We start from the raw sequence: 22,500 nt of genomic DNA, 5'->3' as shown, positions 1-22,500 counted from the left end.
TGGTACAGTATGTGTGTGTGTGTGTGTGTGTGTGTGTGTGTGTGTGTGTGTGTGTGTCTATGTGTGCTGCTGTGTGTTTGTTGGTGTGTGTGTGTGTGTGCTGGTGTGTGTATGTTGGTATGTGTGTGTGCTGGTGTGTGTGTGTGTTTTGTTATGTGTGTGTGCTGGTGTGTGTTTGTGTGTGTCTATGTGCCCTGGTTTGTGTATGTTGGTATTGGTGTGTGTGTGTGTTGGTGTGTGTGCTGGTGTATGTTGGTGTGTGTGTTTGTGTGTGTGTGTGTGTGTGTGTGTGTCTATGTGTGCTGGTGTGTGTTTGTGTGTGTGTGTGTGTGTGCATGTGCATTTATGTCTATTTTCAAATATTTTCAAGGTCTTGATTCCACCCCTTATTTTCATAAATTCTCATGGCTTCTAAGGAGCCGTGGGAGCCCAACCGAAGGTTAGAAAGTTCATTTGCACAACGCTTGCCATGTTCTCCTTTTTAACAACATTGAGACACACAAACCTGATGCTGCATATTAACATATGGAGGTCAAAGGTCAAGTGTTCCTACTCAGCGATGCTTGCCTTAAATGGAAATACCTATGCTGAAGTTTTCCTGTGTGCCCAGTAAACATTCAGTCGAGCACTTGTGATTGTATCCATGTCATTTAGGGTTGAGGTTGACAGAAAAAAATAAATATGATGGATTCAAAAGTTAGGAGAGCGTTCTTAACCACACAGCAACGTTCATTTCAGTTGACAAAAGACCATCAGGATCTATGGTCTTTTGGGCCCCCACCGTCGACTTCAAGGCAGCGCTGCCTGGAAGGCACTAGGGTTAGGCAAGGGTTACAGTAAGGGTTAGGACTAGGGTTAAGTTTAGGTGCCTTGTCGATGGTGTGGGCCCAAATGACCATTATAATTACCTATGTCTATTTCTGTCTATTTTCAAATATTTTCAAGGCCTTGATTCCAGCCCTTATTTTCATAAATTCTCATGGCTTTTAAGGACCCATGGGAACCCAACTGAAGGTTAGAAAATTAATTTGCACAACGCTTGCCATGTTCTCCTTTTTAGTCAAGGGTTACGGTAAGTGTTAGGGCTAGGGTTAGGGTCAGGGTTAGGGTTAAGGTTAGGGTTAGGTGCCTTGAAGTCGACGGTGGCAGGACTGCCTTGAAGTCGACTGTGGGCCCAAAAGACCATCAAGTGACTATCAGGAGCATGTTCTTAACCACACACAGCAACACTCATGTCAGTTGACGAAAGACTATCAGGCCTATTTCCTTTTTAATTCTACTATTCTACTATTTCGTGATTTAATGAAAAAAGACGCTCGAAACTCAAACAGATGCATGTGAGAGCTTGCGTGTAGTGTCCGCTGCCCTGGATAACAGACTGACTGCTGTGGAAAGGCCCTGCGGCCTTGCTGCAGTGGTGGATTCCACCATAGATATACATAATAAAGGCTAGATGTCTTATGGCGGAGTCTCTAACGGCATCACCGGCGGCCATCTTGTCACAGGCAAGCTATCTGGTGGGCTCTGTGGTACCTGATGTAAGGTATATCTCTTCTTCTACTAAAGGCAGAACAATGCCCCCAGGCTATAACAATGACACCTTCAGTCACTACTTGTCATTACAGTGCACCATTGAAACACAATGTTATGAGTTAGCGAGCTGACTGTGGCAAGATGGCCGCGAGGTGCGGACGTCGACCTCCATTGGCCAGCAGCGCGGACGAGACATCTAGCCTTTATTATATATATCTATGGATCCCACCACTCTCTAACTGAAGCCTTGCTGCAGTGGATTCCACCACCTCTCTAACTGAAGCCTTGCTGGAGTGGATTCCACCACCTCTCTAACCAGGGCTTTGAACCGATTTTTTTTTCCAATCGGTTCGTTCCGAACAGAAACGGAATTATAACGTTTCCGGTTATGAGTTCCACCAATAAATTGACGTTCCCGAACCGGTTAGAACAAAAAAATACTGTTCCCGGAACGGTTAATTTCGTTCCTGTCAGCTGTTTAATGCTATAGAATTATGTCACATCTTTCTCATCCAGCTTAAACCAAATGTAATAATATTGCAACCATTATTACATAATAATAATTATATTATTAATAACTAGATGTACCGCGTAGCGGTACAAAATATGACCGCCGCTCAGTCCTGCACATCCATTCCGCGAAAATAAATCATATTAATGAATTTGTCTCCATCTTCTACTCCATTCCCCACTCTTGAAACTTTTGTGTATGCTTGTTTGAAATGTGTGTTTGCACACATTCCGCACACAAAGTAGCCTACTGGCGCTGCAAAGGTGAATAGATTTGTTTCTGGGCCAAAAAATCTGTAACATTGTTATAAAACCTTTAAAATCTCTAAACAATCACAAGTAGGGCAGTTCATCACAGTCCATCCATTGCAACTGGACTGATGAAAGGTACACCTGTAGGCTACATTGTATTTGGGAAAAGCAGAAGGTAGCAGCATAATGTATTTATTTATTTATTATTAAACAAAACAATCCCTGTCAGTTCCATGCAGTTTTCAACAGCTATCAAGAAGAGAGGTCATGTCATGGATTTTTGTGAATGTTTCTTCTTCTACATATGCATAAGTTTAGTCATCTAGTTCAAATGATATTCAGCTTTATTGTCAATGCACAAATGAAATACCAGTAGTCTAAAACAAAATGCCGTTTTTCCCAGTGGTGCAAATAACTGACATGTCCAAAGGGCCTTCATGAAATGCGTTGCGAGACTGTTCATACACATTTTAACGGGCAAAGTTGAAGAGCTACTCTCCGTTATTGTTTGTGCAAATAATATGCTGATTCATGTTCCCTTGCATTTTGCAACCATGAGGTCAATGGTTAAGCTCAATCTTTTGACGCAATCTTTTGATTTTCACCCAGCCTAGTCCATGGTAGGCGCCCGATAGAAATATTGTTTAATTTTGCGATTGAGATATCCACGCACTGGCGCCCCCCCTGCGACGTGTTCGCCCCCCGGTTTTAGAGCTATTCTAAATGCAAAAATGCATAGAGGGAGTTATGACAAAACCGTGACTGTTAACAAACTATAAGCTATATAAGGTAGGCCCTATGCTAGGCCTATTACACAACACAAATTGTCGCTAGGCTATGCTGGCGACCCAAATAAAATCTCCGTTGGAACCAATGGCTTACACCTTACAGTATCAAGCTGCCACCTCTTGGCGAAAAAGTTAATAGTTTTGCATATCAGTAGTAATACATTTCACGTAGCTGTGAATCACGGAAAGGGCGAATGAAGTGGACACTTCTAAACGGAACCCAACCCACTGTACAGTAGCTCAAGGTCTGTGGCTAAAGCAGCCATAATGAAAGCGTTATCATTGTTTGGATACTTCACACACACGTGTTTTTTAATCGCATAGACTACAACTACCAAGCTGGAATCAAAGCACATCGACTCCCCTCTCACACCCTAAACACGCACTTCGAACAAACAAAAAGCGCCTCAGTCTCACGGAATAGCCATAGGCAAAACTGTATCTGACCCTTGTAACGTTGGTACTAAATCATTCATCGCAAAGAATGATTTTTGTAGCACGTGCAACAAATATGTGTAGGTACAGCCCTGCCCTGAATACATCTCAACGTGCGCTCTAAAACATCTGGTTTAAATGGAGATTGTAGATCATCACGGGATCATAGACAGGTTATCTTTCAGGTAGCCTATATATTTTCCATTAAAAAACCATCACATAGCGAACGTGTTGTGGCTAACTCACTTAGCTCCTGTTAGTAGCCTAGGTTATGGTCATAAGCAAATGAGATGACAGTCGAAAGATACAATTAGTGCTGTTATCGATTTGCTTGGTAGCTTATAAACGCATTTATGGTTTTCTACAAATACATCAATAATCAAATTGGCCTCCATCACTCAACCATGCTAACGGTAACATTATTTTACCTACGTTCTGCTATTGATAGGATTAACGTAGCCTACCTGCAGTAAAAAACAAGCATGTCCGATAAACATTCTCAGATTTATTTCGGCTTCAAGAGGAAATGGGAATTACATGTCATGCAGAAATCATCCTACCCTTAGACGTTCTCTGCGGTAAACTACTGTAGCCTACAGTCTTGTCCTTGTAGGAAGCATAGTGTCTTTCCAACCCATTTAAGATTAACTTCCAACAAAATTACGTCTCACTGCAACGATGCGCCATCTAGTGGACAAACGACTACTTATCGCCAATACTGGAAATGCAGCCATGATGATGATGATGATGAATATTTATTTTGGCTTTCTTTTAATCCTACTGAATTTGTAATTATGTATCGGCCGTTCTAATACCGATAGTATGTGGGTGCCTGTGTGTGTGTGTGCATGTGTATATGTGTGCACCACCATCTACAGGCCAATGAGTGTAGAGTCACTAAATGTACACATAACTTAATTTTTTAGACCCCCCCATGGATGAAATTCTACGAAACTTGGCATACCCCCAGAGAATGTCAGGTTAATCATACACATAAAATTTGGTGCAGTTCTGAACGTCTTTACTGAAGAGAGGGGCGATTAAAGCAGAATGATATTGCATTTTCATTTTTTACCGGGGGGGTGCAAATCACAAATGAGTGATTATGGGCTAAGTTGATGTGGGCCCTTGAGACCAACATACCATAAAAATTTCTTCATCCTCGGTGCCACGGTTCAGGTAGTTATTGAGGAAAAACTGCATTTTTTGGGTTTCGGGGGGCCCAGCGCGGAGGGGGAGTGGCCCCCGGGGACCAAACGAAATTTTTCCGTAAAAGTCTAGTGGGGCTACATACCCACCAAATTTCATGTGCCCTGGTGTTTCGGTGCCCCGGGTATCGTTGACCAAAATTTCAGGAAGTAGATGACGGGGAAAAAAAAAAAAAAAAAAAAAAAAAAACTTTGACAATCCCTATATGACCGCTTCGCTAGCTTCGCTAGCGGCGGTCATAATAATAATTAATTAAATAGGCCTACAATTATTTCAAATGTGTAGTTTATTGTTAAAAGAGAAAATTTCCACACAAACGTAACAACATTATTATGACCGCCGCTAGCGAAGCTAGCGAAGCGGTCATATAGGGATTGTCAAAGTTTTATTTTATTTTTTATTTTATTTAATTTTTTTTTCCCGTCATCTACTTCCTGAATTTTTGGTCAACGATACCCGGGACACCGAACCACCGGGGCACATGAAATTTGGTGGGTATGTAGCCCCACTAGACTTTTACGGAAAAATTTCGTTTCGTCCCCGGGGTCCACTCCCCCCCCGTGCTGGGCCCCCCGAACCGCAAAAAAAGCAGTTTTTCCTAAATAACTACCTGAACCGTGGCACCGAGGATGAAGAATCTTTTATGGTATGTTGGTCTCAAGGGCCCACATCAATCTGGCCCATAATCACTCATTTGTGATTTGCACCCCCCCGGTAAAAAATGAAAATGCAATATTATTCTGCTTTAATCGTCCCTATCTTCAGTTAAGATGTTCAGAACTGCACCAAATTTTATGTGTATGATTGACCTGGCATTCTCTGGGGGTATGCCAAGTTTCGTAGAATTTCATCCATGGGGGGGTCTTTAAAAAAATAGATTATGTGTACATTTAGTGACTGTACACTCATTGGCCTGTAGATGGCGGTGCACACATATACACATGCACACACACACAGGCACCCACATACTATCGGTATTAGAATGGCTGATACATAATTACAAATTCAGTAGGATTAAAAGAAAGCCAAAATAAATATTCATCATCATCATCATCATGGCTGCATTTCCAGTATTGGCGATAAGTAGTCGTTTGTCCACTAGATGGCGCATCGTTGCAGTGAGACGTAATTTTGTTGGAAGTTAAACGTGGGTTGGAATACAATGGCCGCTTCCTACAAGGACTATAGTTTACCGCAGAGAACGTCTAATAAGGATAGGATGATGTTCACATGAAATGTAATTCCCATTTCTTCTTGAAGCCGAAATAAATCTGAGGATGTTTATCGGACATGCTTGCTTTTTACTGCAGGTACGTTAATCTTATAATATCAATAAGGACCTAGGCAATGTTACCGTTAGCGTTGGTTGAGTGATGGAGGCCAATTTGATTGATTGCATTTGTAGAAAACTATAAATGCGGTTATACCAAGCAAATTGATAACAGCACTGTAATTGTATCTTTCGACTGTCATTTGTTGCACGTGCTACAAAAATCATTCTGTGCAATGGAAGATTTACCAACGTTACACCGATCTGATACAGTTTTGCCTACATGCGTGAGACTGAGACGCCTGTTTATTTTGTTTGAAGTGCGTGCAGGGTGTGAGAGGGGAATCGATGTGCTTTGATTCCAGCTTGGTAGTTGTAGTCTGTGAAATTAAAAAGCACGTGTGTGTGAAGTATCCAAACAATGACACCTTCATTTCATTATGGCTGCTTTAGCAACACACCATAAGCTACTGTGTAGGCTAGTGGGTCCCATTTAGAGGTGGCTACTTCATTCGCGCTTTCCTTGACTCATGGAGCTGCGTGAATTTTATTACAACTTTTCGCCACGATATGGCAATTTAAGTCCGCTTGATACTGTAAGGCTTAAGCCATTGGTTTCCAAAGGAGATTTTATTTGTGTCGCCAGCATAGCTTATTGACAATTTATGTTGTAAATAGGCCTACCTTATAAGCCTACCTGTAGCTTAAGGAAGCTAACAGCTTTCTATTAGGATCTAGTTTGTTAGTTACAGTTTTGTCATAACTCCCTGATGCATTTTTGCATTTAGAATAGCCAGAGCGTGAACAATATCGGGTGCCTATGGACTAGGCTCGCTTGGTGAACCCAGCCTGATCTGCCCGCTATTTATTTTTTGATTTCTTAAAAGATTGAGCTTGGTCTGGTGAAAGCCAGACTAGCCATGGACCTCAGTTACACAATGCAAGGGAACATGAATCAGCCTATATTTGCACGAACAATAACGGACAACAGCTCTTCTACTTTGGCCCGTTAAAATGTGTATGAACAGTCTAGCGACGCATTTCATCAAGGCCCATTTGGACATGTCAGTTATTTGCACCACTAGTAAAACAGCATTTCGTTTCAGACTACTGTTACTTAATTTGTGCATTAACAATAACGTTTCAGACTACTGTTACTTAATTTGTGCATTGACAATAAAGTATTACATGAACTAAAGATGACTAAAATCTTATGTAGAAGAAGAAACATTCACAAAAAAATCCATCCATCCAAAAATGACCTTTGTTTTTGATAGCTGTTGAAAACGGCTGAGATGTTTTTGTAAATAAATAAATAAATAAACAAATAAATAAATAAATAACATTATGCTGATACCTTTTGCTTTTCCCAAATACAATGTAGCCTACAGGTGTAAGTGACCTTTCCTCAATCCAGTTGCAATGGATGAACTGTGATGAACTGCCCTACTTGTGATTGTTTAGAGATTTTAAAGGTTTTATAACAATGCTACATCTTCTTTGGCTATTCTACAATCTATTCACCTTTTCAGCACCAGTAGGCTACTTTCTGTGCAGCCGCACACACACACTCAGGCATGCCAAACAAGCATACACAAAAGTTTCAAGAGTGGGGGATGGAGTAAAATATGGAGACAAATTGAAGTGTGCTTTATTTTCGCGGAACGGATGTACAGGACTGAGCGGCGGTCATATTTTGTACCGCTATGCGGTACATCTAGTTAAGACACGTGGTTATGCCACTCGGGCAACAACAAATTCCATAGTAGCATACAGACATCACACACAACATGCACTTACAGCAGAAAAAGTAAATATAAGTATTATATATAAAAACTCCACTGTTCAATAGAGACAGTAAAAGATAAGGAAATTCTAAAATACTAAATTCTAAATATACTATATAAACTAAATCAAAAAGTCCACATAGTGTGCTTAAGGATGATCAAGCATGAGGCCCTTGCAGTGACAGGGCAGGGACTGGGCCTGTAATTCTGTATGCATGGTAAGGTGCTCTATGAGAGTGAGTGTCATGGTGAAGGTGCAATAAGTAAGTCCAACAGTGCAAGAATAAGGTCTAGAGACCAGCATAAAATAAATATGGACGTATAAGAGAATAATGTATAATGTAGACAAGGTAATATAAACTATATCAGTGCAAGAATAGGTTAAGGTAATAGGGTTACAGCCATTGGTGTGCTAATATAGCATGTAAACAGTGTAGCAGTAAAACAGTAGGCTAGTGGACAGTCAGTACACAAACATGGAGAGGGTGGAGGGGCAGAAAGACTATGCAGAGAAGTCTACAGTATCTCTCCTATTTAGTATTTTTGGACAGTTCAATGCTTCACTATTGGACAGTTCAATGCTTCACTATTGGACAGTTCAATGCTTCACTATTGAATAATAGGTAAAGGTAGAAAGTAAAAGGGGGGGGGGGTAGAAAGCTTTATGGTCATGAGATTGGTTTAGATGGTGATGATTGTTGACAACTAATACCCTTACAATTGATAAAACAGATATCATTTCACTAAATATGTGGTTTATTACATTGGTGGGCAGTTATTATGTTGGTGGGCAGTTATTAAGTTGGTGGGTTTAAATCATGCAGATTTTTATTGCGTTGGTGGTTTATTACGTTGATGGGAAGTTATTACGTTGGTGGGTGTTACAGGTGTGTGTGTGTGTGTGTGTGAAAACTAAGCAAAACAAAAGAACATAGGTTATCTGAGGACAGAGAAAACAAGAACTGTAACGCAGAGCGGTACACAATATGACCGCCGCCCAGTCCGCCCAGTCCGCCCAGTCCGCCACAAGACACACTTGTCAAATTGTGTTCATTTCCTACTTTGTTCCTGCTTAGCTTCCTGCTTGCTGGTCTGGCTGCTGGCTAAAAACAAAAGGTGAAAGGCATATATGATTCTAACTGTCTCACTGAATTGCATTATGCACACTCAATTCTCACTGGTATCTGCTAGACAACAAGTACCAAAACATGATTAGTTCATAGATTTCACATGTAAAATACATTTTATACAACCCCACCCCCATCTTGCCTGTTCATAATTCTGAGAAATTGTTGAATTGTGTGCATTTGTGTGTGTACGTGTTTATGTGTGTGTGTGTGTGCGTGTGCATGCATGTGTACATATATCTACTGTGTGTGTATGTGTCATACGTATGATTACTGTGAATGTATGTGTGTGTGTGAATATCTGTTTATGCGCATGTGTGCATATGGAATTGGTTAACATGAACCCTGGAGGCAAACATATGCAAAAAATTGGTCATCCTAGGCCCTACGGTTCTCAAGATATTCACAGAAAACTCTGTTGGTGTACGGTCACTAAATGTACACATAAATTAATTTATTGTATAGCCCCCCATGAACGAAACTACACAAAACTTGGCATGCATTCAGAGAGTGTCATAATGATCCTACACTTTCAATTTCGTGCAGTTTTGACCATGTCAGCCAGAGATATTGTGATTACAACACCTAATTTTTTGCTTTTTAATTTTTAACTAGGTGGCGCTATACATGAATTGAGTGGTAATGGGATGGGTTGACATGGCCCCTTAAGACCGACATACAAAAAAAAGGTGGTCCTCCTAGGCCCTACGGTTCTCGAGATATTTACAGAAAACTGTGTCCGGCCACCTACAGGCCAGTTGGTGTACAGTAACATAATTTAATTTATTGTATGGCCGCCCATGAACGGAACTCCACGAAACTTGGCGTGCCTTCAGAAGGTGTCATAATGATCCTACACTTACAATTTTGTGCAGTTTTGACCATTTTAGGTCACAGATACCTGCGATTACAACACCTCATCTTAACTTTTTTTGTTTTTAACTAGGTGGCGCTATACAGGAAATGAGTGGTTATGGAATGGGTTGACATGGCCCCTTAAGATCAACATACAAAAAAAAGGTGGTCTTCCTAAACCCTACAGTTCTCGAGATATTCACAGAAAACTGTGTCTGCCCTACCCTCCTTTCGGGGGGTCCAGTCCAGCGGGGGGGCTACAGATCAAAACAAAAAACGATGGTTCCATGCTATCCATGTGGGGCTACATGCCCACCAAGTTTTGTGTATCTCGGTCTTTCAGTGTCCCGGGAATCCTTGACGGAAATTTGGGCATGCGAAAAAAAAAAAAATCTCTATATGACCGCCACTTAGCTGCGCGGCGGTCATAATAACAACTGGGGTATCAGTTGAAATTAAGAGAAGACAGCACCCTTCAGCTGTTAGGACTATAGCTACAAAACATAACTTCAGGGCCATGTTGTTTCCATGATGCCCTGCTAGCACCAGGAATTCAGGCCCCTGTTTATGCCAAGATCATACAACTAAGAATTAACTGGATTGAACTGAATTGATCTGAACTGCATTGAATTCAACTGTATTTACTGGAAAATAACCAAACCAGATTGAATTGGATTGAACATGTAATGCTATTAACACTTTTTCTTTCCAGTTTGCCATTTCCCAGTATTCCAGTGCCTGCCAAATCCATGTGAACTTCAACCAGTTCAGGAGCACAGGGCGGTGGGAATACCAGGTGAATAGCATCCAGCAGCAACAGGGAGGAACTAATACTGCCGGAGCGATCGACAAACTCTTGTGAGTCCAAAAGGCAGGGCTGCTCTGGCGGCTACACTAGAAAAGCACTGCTAATGAACTGCCTCTTCAGTGGAACTGTAATTGTATTATTGCTAGGACTATTTGATTTATCTTTACTCAATCAAAACAACACAACTGATTATTGATATTACCTGAAATGCACAATTAAATAACATGATGCCATAAATAACAATGTCTTTAAAAATGGAGATATAAACCTAGCGTTTTGGAACCAAACTCTTCATATATATAATTATTATACTATATATTATATGCTATAGTCTTTTTAGAGGACCACACCTGGGGTCACTCATGAGATCTACAGTAACTGTGATTAATTTATTGTTCACTCTTTATTTACTACATTTGCGTTGATTCATTTACAGTAGCGTTATCCAGTATAGTATAGCAGCGTTGAAGTGAGCGACTTAACTGGTTTAGCATTATGCAGTATAGCAGCGTTGAAGTGAGCGACTTAACTGGTTTAGCATTATGCAGTATAGCAGCGTTGAAGTGAGCGGCTTAACTGCTTCAGCGTTATGCAGTATAGCAGCGTTGAAGTGAGCGACTTAACTGGTTTAGCGTTATGTAGTATAGCAGCATTGAAGTGAGCAACTTAACTGGTTTAGCATTATGCAGTATAGCAGCGTTGAAGTGAGCGACTTATGCAGTATAGTATAGCAGCGTTGAAGTGAGCGACTTAACTGCTTTAGCGTTATGCAGTATAGCAGCGTTGAAGTGAGCGACTTAACTGCTTTAGCGTTATGCAGTATAGTATAGCAGCGTTGAAGTGAGCAACTTAACTGGTTTAGCATTATGCAGTATAGCAGCGTTGAAGTGAGTGACTTAACTGGTTTAGCGTTATGCAGTATAGCAGCGTTGAAGTGAGCGACTTAACTGGTTTAGCGTTATGTAGTATAGCAGCATTGAAGTGAGCAACTTAACTGGTTTAGCATTATGCAGTATAGCAGCGTTGAAGTGAGCGACTTATGCAGTATAGTATAGCAGCGTTGAAGTGAGCGACTTAACTGCTTTAGCGTTATGCAGTATAGCAGCGTTGAAGTGAGCGACTTAACTGCTTTAGCGTTATGCAGTATAGTATAGCAGCGTTGAAGTGAGCAACTTAACTGGTTTAGCATTATGCAGAATAGCAGCGTTGAAGTGAGCAACTTAACTGGTTTAGCATTATGCAGTATAGCAGCGTTGAAGTGAGCGACTTAACTGGTTTAGCATTATGCAGTATATTATAGCAGCGTTCAAGTGAGACACTTAACTGGTTTAGCATTATGCAGTAGCCTATAGCAGCGTTGAAGTGAGCAACTTAACTGGATTAGATGGTCTATCCATAGACAGTAAAAGAAAGGGTCTACCTTGCAGTTGTTGATTTGGCTCAATCTTCCTTTCTTGGTGACACGAATAACAGAATCTAGTATCTCGTTTAGCTCTAGCGCCCCCTGTCTTCCTCATCCCTCATGTAGTCTAACCCAGTCTGAGAGTCTGTTTGTCTGGCTGTCTGCAGAAACAGTCTGTTTGTAGCCTCTGGAGGAGCACGGCCCAATGCCAACAAGATCCTCATCGTCATCACAGACGGGGAGTCCCAGGATGGCTATTATCTTCCCTCCGTGATAGCGCGGGCTGATGCTAAGAATATTATCCGATACGCCATAGGGGTAAGGCAGCAAATGTTTTACCAGAGAAATTGTTTACAGTAAGAGCTTGTTATATTATCAATGTTTTTGTTTCAATTAATTTCTCATTACAGTTGTCTTATAATAAACCTGTTACAAGAGGTGAGTTAAACACAGAATGTTGTGATTTCCAAAACATGTCAACTCTATATTTAACTGAGAATAGTGTGAAGACAACATATAAATTGTTTAAACAGAGAAATTCCATTGTTTTTTTTTTTTTTTTATGTGTGTTCATGTTTAATTTGATGCCAGCAACATGTTTCAAAAAGGTTGGGACAAGAGCATGTTTACCACTGTACAGCTTCATATCTTTTAACAACAATCTCTAAACATGTGGGACCTGAGGTGACCAGTTGCTGTTATTTTGAGGATGAAGACCCTGGACCACTGAGCAAATTAAATCACATATCAGGCAAAATAGGGACATTTCAATTAGATTTCATTTAAATTTAATCTAATTTAATCTAATCTAATCGAAATGCCCCATTCTTGCCTGATATGTGATCTCAGTTGCTGCGGTCCAGGGTCATTTTTTTTGTTTTTTTGTTTCATGATACACCAAATGTGATAGGTTCAGACTGCAGACAGGTTCATTGGAACACCTACTGTAGGGCGGGTTGCACCAACGTGGTTTAAATGAATCCTAGTTTAGGCCTAAACTAGGTTTAGTAAATCTAGGTTTAAATAAGGGTTTAAATTATCCAGAGACTCGTTGCACATCTTAATTTTAACCCTGGATTAGTTAATCCAGTTTAAACAAAGATTAACAAAAGATTAATTTATACTCATTGTCCGCCATGATGGACCGAGCTAGCTAGCTAGCTAAGGCTAGCTTAAAATGCTATACAAGTGGATGGGAGTAGCTATGGCAATACAGCTATGCGCTAACAAGTGACTAGTAGTTGAAGGACTTCGCTTAAACTTAATATACTGTTGCAAATTCACTTGACTATAAACTATCCACTTTAACTAATGTCAGTAATGTTATTTAGTTAGGGAAAGTTAGGCTTTTTTTCGCCAATCTGCAAAAAATGTTCTTACCAATAGCTTTTTTTACTATGTGTTCCTATAGGTGTCTAGTAACACCTCCCAATTTATCCACGGCCAAATCCTCGGGGAAACACCTGGAGATTCCATCAAGTTTGGGGTGCCCAGAGAGACTGGGCGAAAATAATGAAAACATTTTGTTGACCAATATTAGCTTTTGAGATGTCTAACTAGGGTTTTTTAGGGGTGCTGAATCTATCCCAGCCATTAGTTTTGAGTAAAAATTACTCCCAAGTCCATAAAAAATCCATAACAAGTGTTTTTATTGAACAATTACAAAACATACAAAATACAAAAATTTCTTAATCAGTTTCAAATTTAACAAACCTCATCCCTCAACTCCCCTGCACTTCCTCACTCCTGTTATCTTCTGGCTGGTTGATGTTCTGGCAAGAGTTACCATGACAGTTCCAACAAGCAGAAATACACTTGACTCCTTGCTTTTTACAGCAGCACCTGAGAGTGTCACAGACGCCTGCACAGTTGCAGCTGACAAACTTCAGAAGGTAGTCTGGTGCAATGGGATCTGGTGTGACTGCAGCATAATCATGTTCTCCTTGTTTCTATCCACACTCAAGAACATCTATGGATGGATGGATTTTGTAGCAGTAGCCAATCTCTGGTCTGGAGATATGCCCGCAGAGTGCTACAGTGTATGCTGCACCTCCTGTAGTCGGAGGTTTCTAATGCTTGACACTAGTTATGTTGTCCTCATGAGTTTTACATGTTGCTCACTGTCCACCCTCAACGTTGGACACTCTTTTCTCTCTCTATCTATCTCTCTCTCTCACACACACACACACATTTATGCACATTGACTCTCTCACAAACACATTCATAACCACACACCCACACATCTATGCACATTGACTCTCACAAACACATTCACAACCACCCACACCCACACAAACACATACACATATGCACACACTTACAAATAAAGTTCACACCTTCACTGATACTGTCTCTCTCTGTCTCTCTCTCTCTCACACACACACACACACGCACAAATACACACACACGCAAAATGTCCTTTCTCACACACACCATGTTGAGACAAAAATATCTGTGATTATAGTACCAGTGTGTTACACGCAAAGTGTGTGTGTGTGAGTGTGTGTGTGAGAGAGAGAGTCCATGCGGAGAGTGGACGTTGACCAACAAAATGTAAAACTCATGAGGATTAACTGAGTTAATATTTTTGTAAATATGTTATCCACGGTTATCAAACTGGGGTACGTGTACCCCCAGGGGTACGTGGACTGATTTCAGGGGGTACACGAAAAAAAATCTAAGTTATATGCCTTTTCAAACGTTTTCTCTATCCCACGTTGTTAACTTAACTTCCGCATTTGCACTGCACATTAAACACGTATTTTCTCTGCATTAACAAAATATTCGAGAGTGGAGACAGAGGTAAAACAGCGTTTCTCAAACTGTGGGTCGCGTAAACATGCCAGTGGGGCGCGAACTGACGAACAGGAGTTTTTTTTATTATTTTTTTTAATCTGTAGCCTAGGCCCAGGTAGCACCCGATGCGCAATGGACGCACTGTGTTATTCATAGGGAAGCGCTCGTGTCAAGGCAGCTTAGTTAGTCTCGAACTGAATGAGATTTTGAACGAGGTTGTGAGACTGGTGAATTTCATCAAGACCCGGCCCTTAAAAGCGTGTCTATTCTCCGCACTTTGAGAGGAGATGGGAGCTGACCAAAAGGCTGTAGGCCTACTGTTTCACAGCGAGGCAAGGTGGCTTTCCCGAGGTAAAGTGCTGTCGCGTGTTTGAGCTCCGAGTCGCCTCTTCTTGGAGGGGGAGCGCATGTTTGAATCTGCAAGCACGTTCACTAATGAACATTTCTTGACGAAGCTGGCCTATCTTAGCGATATATTTGGAAAGTTCAATGAGTTAAATCATAGGACATAGGACACAGTTACAAGGCAAAGACAAGCACCTAGCAGAAAAGATCACTGCATTCAACAAGACGATTGTGTGTGAGATTAGGTGCAGATCTATTTAAAATCATTATATTCAGCACATTTGTAGGCCTATCATATGTCTACTATTGATGAGATTTGTATCATATGTTTATGATACTATTCACTATTCTCGACAAAATTGATAAAAATAAATATTAATAAAACAATTTAAAAAAAAAAACTTGTTAACAATTGGTGGTGTTGGGGGTACTCCGGAAGATCATAATGTCTCAGGGGGTACATGCCTGTTAAAAGTTTGGGAACCACTGTGTTATTATATCTTTTCATGGGGCAACACTGAAGAGATGATGCTTTGCTAGAATGTAAAGTAGTCAGTGTACAGCTTGTATAACAGTGTAAATTTACTGTCCCCTCAAAATAACACAACAAGCAGCCATTAATGTCTAAACCGCTGAAGTGAAGGTCCAAATTGGGCCCAATTAGCCATTTTCCCTCCCCGGTGTCATGTGACTCGTTAGTGTTACAAGTTCTCAGGTGTGAATTAAGCAGTGTTAAATGTGGTGTTATCGCTCTCACACGCTCATACTGGTCACTGGAAATTCAACATGGCACCTCATGGCAAAGAACTCTCTGAGGTTCTGAAAAAAATAATTGTTGCTCTACATAAAGATGGCTAGGATATTAGAAGATTGCCAACACCCTGAAGCTGAGCTGCAGCATGGTGGCCAAGACCATACAGCGGTTTAACGGGACAGGTTCCACTCAGAACAGGCCTCGCCATGGCCGACCAAAGAAGTTGAGTGCACATGCTCAGCGTCATATCCAGATGTTGTCTTTGGAAAATAGACGTATGAGTGATGCCAGCATTGCTGCAGAGGTTGAAGGGGTGGGGGTCAGCCTGTCAGTGCTCAGATCATACACCGCACACTGCATCAAATTGGTCTGCATGGCTGTCGTCCCAGAAGGAAGCCTGATGCACAAGAAAGCCCGCAAACAGTTTGCTGAAGACAAGAAGACTAAGGACATGGATAACTGTAACCATGTCCTGTGGTCTGATGAGACCAAGATAAACTTATTTGATTCAGATGGTGTCAAGTGTGTGTGGCGGGAACCAGGTGAGAAGTACAAAGACAAGTGTGTCTTGCCTACAGTCAAGAATGGTGGTGGGAGTGTCATGGTCTGGGGCTGCATTAGTGCTGCACTGGGGAGCTACAGTTCATTGAGGAAACTATGAATGCCAACATACTGTGACATACTGAAGCAGAACATGATCCCCTCCCTCGGAAACTGGGCCGTAGGGCAGTATTCCAGAATGATAACGACCCCAAACACACCTCCAAGACGACCACTACCTTGCTAAAGAAGCTGAGGGTAAAGGTGATGAACTGGCCAAGCATTATTCCAGACCTAAACCCTATTGAGCATCTGTGGGGCATCCTCAAATGGAAGGTGGAGGAGTGCAAGGTCTCTAACATCCACCAGCTCCATGATGTCGCCATGGAGTGGAAGAGGATTCCAGTGGCAACCTGTGAAGCTCTGGTGAATCACCATACACTCTCCTCATTGGACTGACTCTCTCTCTCTCTCTCTCTCTCTCTCTCTCTCTCTCTCGCGTGTGTGTGTGTGTGTGTGTGTGTGAGAGAGAGACACAGAGAGAGACAGTATCAGTGAAGGTGTGAACTTTATTTGTAAGTGTGTGCATATGTGTTTGTGTGGGTGTGGGTGGTTGTGAATGTGTTTGTGAGAGAGTCAATGTGCATAGATGTGTGGGTGTGTGGTTGTGAATGTGTTTGTGAGAGAGTCGATGTGCATAGATGTGTGGGTGTGTGGTTGTGAATGTGTAGATAGATAGATAGAGAGAGAAAAGTGTCCAACGTTGAGGGTGGACAGTGAGCAACATGTGAAACTCATGAGGACAACATAACTAGTGTCAAGCATTAGAAACCTCCGACTACAGGAGGTGCAGCATACACTGTAGCACTCTGCGGGCATATCTCCAGACCAGAGATTGGCTACTGCTACAAAATCCATCCATCCATAGATGTTCTTGAGTGTGGATAGAAACAAGGAGAACATGATTATGCAGCAGTCACACCAGATCCCATTGCACCAGACTACCTTCTGAAGTTTGTCAGTTGCAACTGTGCAGGCGTCTGTGACACTCTCAGGTGCTGCTGTAAAAAGCAAGTGTCAAGTGTATTTCTGCTTGTTGGAACTGTCATGGTAACTCTTGCCAGAACATCAACTAGCCAGAAGATAACAGGAGTGAGGAAGTGCAGGGGAGTTGAGGGATGAGGTTTGTTATATTTTAAACTGATTAAGAAAGTTTTGTTTTGTAATTGTTCAATAAAACCACTTGTTATGGATTTTTTATGGACTTGGAGTAATTTTTACTCAAAACTTATGGCTGGGATAGATTCAGCACCCCTAAAAACACCTAGTTAGACATCTCAAAAGCTAATATTGGTCAACAAAATTTTTTCATTATTTTTGCCCAGTCCCTCTGGGCACCCCAAACTTGATGGGCTCTCCAGGTGTTTCCCCGAGGATTTGGCTGTGGATAAATTGGGCGGTGTTACTAGACACCTATAGGAACACATAGTAAAAAAAGCTATTGGTAAGAAATTTTTTTGCAGATTGGCGGAAAAAAAGTCTAACTTTCCCTAACTAATTCAGCTAGTTGTCATTTCAAAGAAATTACACTTCTCCGTTTAAAATGTTACCTTAGCTAAGAAGCTAGCTAGCATGCTAACAACCGGACAGTAACTGGCAGCAGCATGGTCTGATATTAAGTTATTTTATTACAAATCCGAACGCTAAAAAATTACACTTTTAGGCTTGAAATAATCCCAAACACTTACAGATTTTGACACAATTTCCCAAAAAACCTTCAACAAATCCAGAAAGACATAATGACCAATTTATTGGTAAAATTCCACAAGTCTCCTTTGACATTAGTGCAGCGAGGGTTTACTCTGGTCTGCATAAAGAGGGATTTTCCCCCCTCATCCTCATATCCTTCACAAATGTATGCATTATTCTTATATTGTTGCATTATTTGCCCACAAAGTTTTTAACAGGGTGATGTCTATAACAGAGTTATGCTACTTTTACGGAACTCTTAGAACTCTGAATGGACTCTTAGACTTTTTTTTCATACCCAATCATGTTGTCAGTTAACCTACAGTAGTTAGTTGTGAAATGTTCCTCCTGGTGTTGTCTTTGGCAATACATAGCTTTTCTAGCCTTTTGTTGTCCCTGTCCAAATGTTTTTGAGATGTGTTGCTGGTATCCAGTGATGCCAGTAACGCGTTAGTCTATTTTGACCACTTTTTTCGGTAAGGAGTAATCTAACGCGCTACTATTTACAAACCAGTAATCAGATTAAAGTTACTTATCTAAGTTACTGTGCGTTACTATTTTTTTATTTTCCTTAGTAAAAAGATATATTCTTTGCTTTCTTCTTGTCTTGGGGATTAATGTCATGTAGGCTGCTCACGTTTTCAGCAATTCACGTGTAAAACCATGCAGCAACACAAACGTAAACAACAATGGAGGGAGAGAGAGACATTCTGTACTGGCGACAAAGTGCTGTCTAGCTAGACGTCCCAAGTCTCCCGAAGTTTTGGGAGTCTCCCACATATTGATAGCGGCTTCCTGACGCCTGCAAATTACATAAAATCTCCCGGAACCTAGAGCGAACAAGAGCACGCAAGCCAGACCGGACTTAAAATCGCGTGTGCATATGAGTTTAACGCGCACACAACGGAGAGGGAGAGAGAGAGGAGTGGTGCGTTTGTGCCTGAAGCGCATCCAAGACAGAGAGCATCCTGGTCTGTTTTGCTAAATCAACCAATCAGTTTTCAGTGTAAGTGTGCTTATATCTCTTTTCTCCCAAACTTAATTAATCAGTTCAGTCAGTGTATCTAGGAACAGGAGCGTCATGGCAGCGTCAGCGCCCCTCAAAAAGGAAGATTTAAGACCCATTTCACATCAGACTACACAAAAGTGTACCCAATTGTCTCTTAAGATTAACACATAATGATAGTCTTGCACACTGCACTGTTTGTAACAGCGACTTTAGCATTGCTCACAGCGGTTAAATGATTGCAAAAGACTTGTTGAGGTAAGTTTAACAAGTGTAATTTCATTTGCATATTACTCAGGCCTATACAAGATGGTTAGTTGCCAAGGCTACATGAAAAAAAAATCTACAAAAAAATCTACATATTTTACTATAACAATTTCTATCAATAGGCCTTCCTTATTTTGGTGTTGGTATTATTGAACAAACATCTGAATTTCAGTATCTAAGTAGGTTAGGTTGGGATGTCTGCTATACATGGCTGACATTACTGTTAAAATGCACTTCCAGTATAGTGAGTATTGGCAAAACCGGTTATCATTTTTATGTTGAGGCGGTGGGGGTGTTGTGGCAGCTGCTGAAAGTAACTAATAAAGTAACTTGTAATCTAACTTTAAAATCAAGTAATCAGTAAAGTAACTAAGTTACTTTTTAAAGGAGTAATCAGTAATCAGTAATCAGATTACTTTTTCAAGGTAACTGTGGCAACACTGCTGGTATCAAATTTAATTTTATCTGTTATGTTTTCTATGGGTTTTTTTGCAAATAAATATAGCTTTATGTGATTTGCAGATCATCACATTCTGTTTTTATTTACATTTTACAGTGTCCCAGGTTTTGTGGAAACAGGGCTGTAGAATTAGGCATAGCAATGTGTAACAGATACACAGATACATTTTAATATACTGAGTGCTACTTAAAATATTAACAAAGGCAAGTACATCAACACATAGGGCCCTATCATGACATTCTAAAGTGCATCGTCACTAGTCAAAAGTCTATTCAAATTTAGTAGGATGTCCAGTTCACATTGGGAGGGGTTTCGCTATCAAAAGTGGAGCGCATGGCGTAACAATGTGTTCCTAGGTCTTTTAATCAGGTCATATGGGTGTGTTTGGGGCGTAACATCATTTTAAACCAATGAGAATGACATCTGTCATTCCCTTTAACAGCGCAACGCGCGATATGTCAAATAAATGCATCGGTATTTTGGCATTCAAAGGCGCATTTGAAGGAGGCTGCTTGTGAGACCGTGGAATAGTCATTCTTAAACCATGCTTTACTAAAACCTAGCATAGCCTTCACGCATTTGCACTCGTCTATTTGAACTCATTGGCAAAGTGACAAAGTGACAGTCAACGACAAGACAGTTGTATGCAGTTACTTTCACTATTGACTGACAATGGGTTACCACCGAAAACATAGGCTGAAAAAAGCAACACTTACCCTAATATTGCTCAAATGACTGAATAAAACAACATTTATTCTGCAGAGGAGTTGCTTATATCTCGTGACAGTGCGTCTTCAGCTGTGCTCCATACATGTCTCTCGCCTCTCCCCTAATCACTTTTAACCGTCATTACCAATTTGCAAATGATGGTGAATAACTACTCATTATGAGATGCACAGTATTTCGTAATATCTTTGTTCTAATTATGTTTCCCATTGAAATCGTGCAATTTGTAATGCTTTGCATGGACGTGCGCTGGTGTGCGTTCATGAATGATAGAAGGATGGTGCGTGCAGCTGCCAATATGACTGTTCACATGCGCTCTTAAAATAGCATATGAACAACTCGCCATTGACTTCTGACCAGGTTTAGGTGGCGTATGATAGCGATTTTTAGACAACGCGCTAGTCCCCTCCCTAGGTTGTTAACCCTTAGAACCCGATTGACGCAAAGTGCGTCAAAAAACACACCCTTTCTTCTCTGTTACATTGCTCCGGAACGGTTCATCGCAGCGAGATGAAACCTTTATTGCACGACAGAGCAGAAGTGGGGCTTTCCAACGAGACTACACACTTGTCTGTACGATCAAGTATGAAAATTAAAAAAAATCATGAAATTAAATCAAATTGCATCATATTTACAGTCTATACTTCTCTGCATTCACCTGCACACACATTACTCTAGTTTGAATTACTCGCGAACCCGTGATCGCATCGATATGGCAAGCATATCAGATGAAAGAGGGGGCACAGGGCTATCCATTGGTACCATGTTTATCGATCCTTCTGGCTTATAAAACCAGACGAAGTGACTGCAAAATAATAACGTCATGTACACAAACCAACGCTGCACACTCATTACTCTCGTTTGAATTACTCGCGGACCCGTGATCGCATAGATATGCCACGCATGTCAGATGAAAGAGGAGACTCAGAGCTATCATTTGATACCAAGTACATCCTTCTGGGTTATAAAACAGACGAAGTGACAGCAAAATAATAACTTCATATAGCTGGACTTACCCCACGTTTTTGTCTGTTCTTGTGGCAAAGCATGTTTATAATCCAATGCTATCATGTGTTTCTCTATGGCAAAGCATGTTCATATTCCGGTTTTGAGATCCTAGCAAATTCCTGCATGGCATCCAATTCAAGGCTCACATTGCATCCCAATTTCAACAAATAAACACCTTTTTTGCCTTTACTTTGTTCATGGCAATGCAGTAAAGAGTTGAGAATTATTATGACTGCATACACACAGGCACGCAGGCTAACACGCAACCTCGGGTCAAGTCAGGTCAGATCAGTTCGTGTCACAGATATGGAGCGCAGAAAGGTCATTTTTCATCACTAAATAAAAAATGGCATTTATTTCCGTAAATCACACAGCAAATATTTCTGTAAATTGCTCAGCCCCAGAGTATCCCTCCAACATGGCAATTATATTGCCCGATTCAGGACAGTCTGCCCTACACACACATGAAATGCATGTAGAGCTGTGAGCTTGCTGTGGTGAGATACATGTCGAAATATAAGAATTTTTATAATACACTTTTTATATTTTAATTCTTTAAAAATCAAAATAAAATCAATGCTAGTATTAATACATGAAATGATGGCAGATCTGAATAGCCTAAACTCTCCTGAAAGAAACAATATATAATATATGTGTGTGGCACTTACAATGACCAGAATAAATCCTTATGAATAAAGATAGTGAAAATGCCCTAAAAACAGCTTAGGGTTCTAAGGGTTAATTGCCACACCCCTGCGCGCAATGCTTAAAAAATAAACGTGCAAAATACCGAATTCAACTTTCCGCGGGTGAATAACGAGTATTACGCCATGCGCTGGTGGCCCAAAATACAGCCCATAGTTCTATTGGTTT

At 40.8% G+C, this 22,500-nt stretch overlaps 1 protein-coding gene across 3 annotated transcripts in view; it reads left to right on the top strand.

The window, feature by feature from the left end:
- Window positions 1–22,500, top strand: part of LOC143101650 (integrin alpha-M-like) — a 65,641-nt gene that overhangs the window by 22,410 nt on the left and 20,731 nt on the right. For all 3 annotated transcript variants that reach the window (XM_076264775.1, XM_076264777.1, XM_076264776.1), the window contains exons 7-8: window positions 10,479–10,624; window positions 12,144–12,294. In XM_076264775.1, the coding sequence (XP_076120890.1) occupies window positions 10,479–10,624; window positions 12,144–12,294 (297 nt within the window). The remainder of the gene's footprint in view (window positions 1–10,478; window positions 10,625–12,143; window positions 12,295–22,500) is intronic.

The sequence above is a fragment of the Alosa pseudoharengus genome, unplaced genomic scaffold (assembly GCF_046254945.1).
Source record: "Alosa pseudoharengus isolate Yale_2024_CS ecotype anadromous, Long Island Sound unplaced genomic scaffold, YU_APseudo_1.1 YU_APseudo_1.1_scf_4, whole genome shotgun sequence".
Lineage (NCBI taxonomy): Eukaryota > Metazoa > Chordata > Actinopteri > Clupeiformes > Clupeidae > Alosa > Alosa pseudoharengus.
This window is presented reverse-complemented; position numbering and strand designations above follow the sequence as displayed.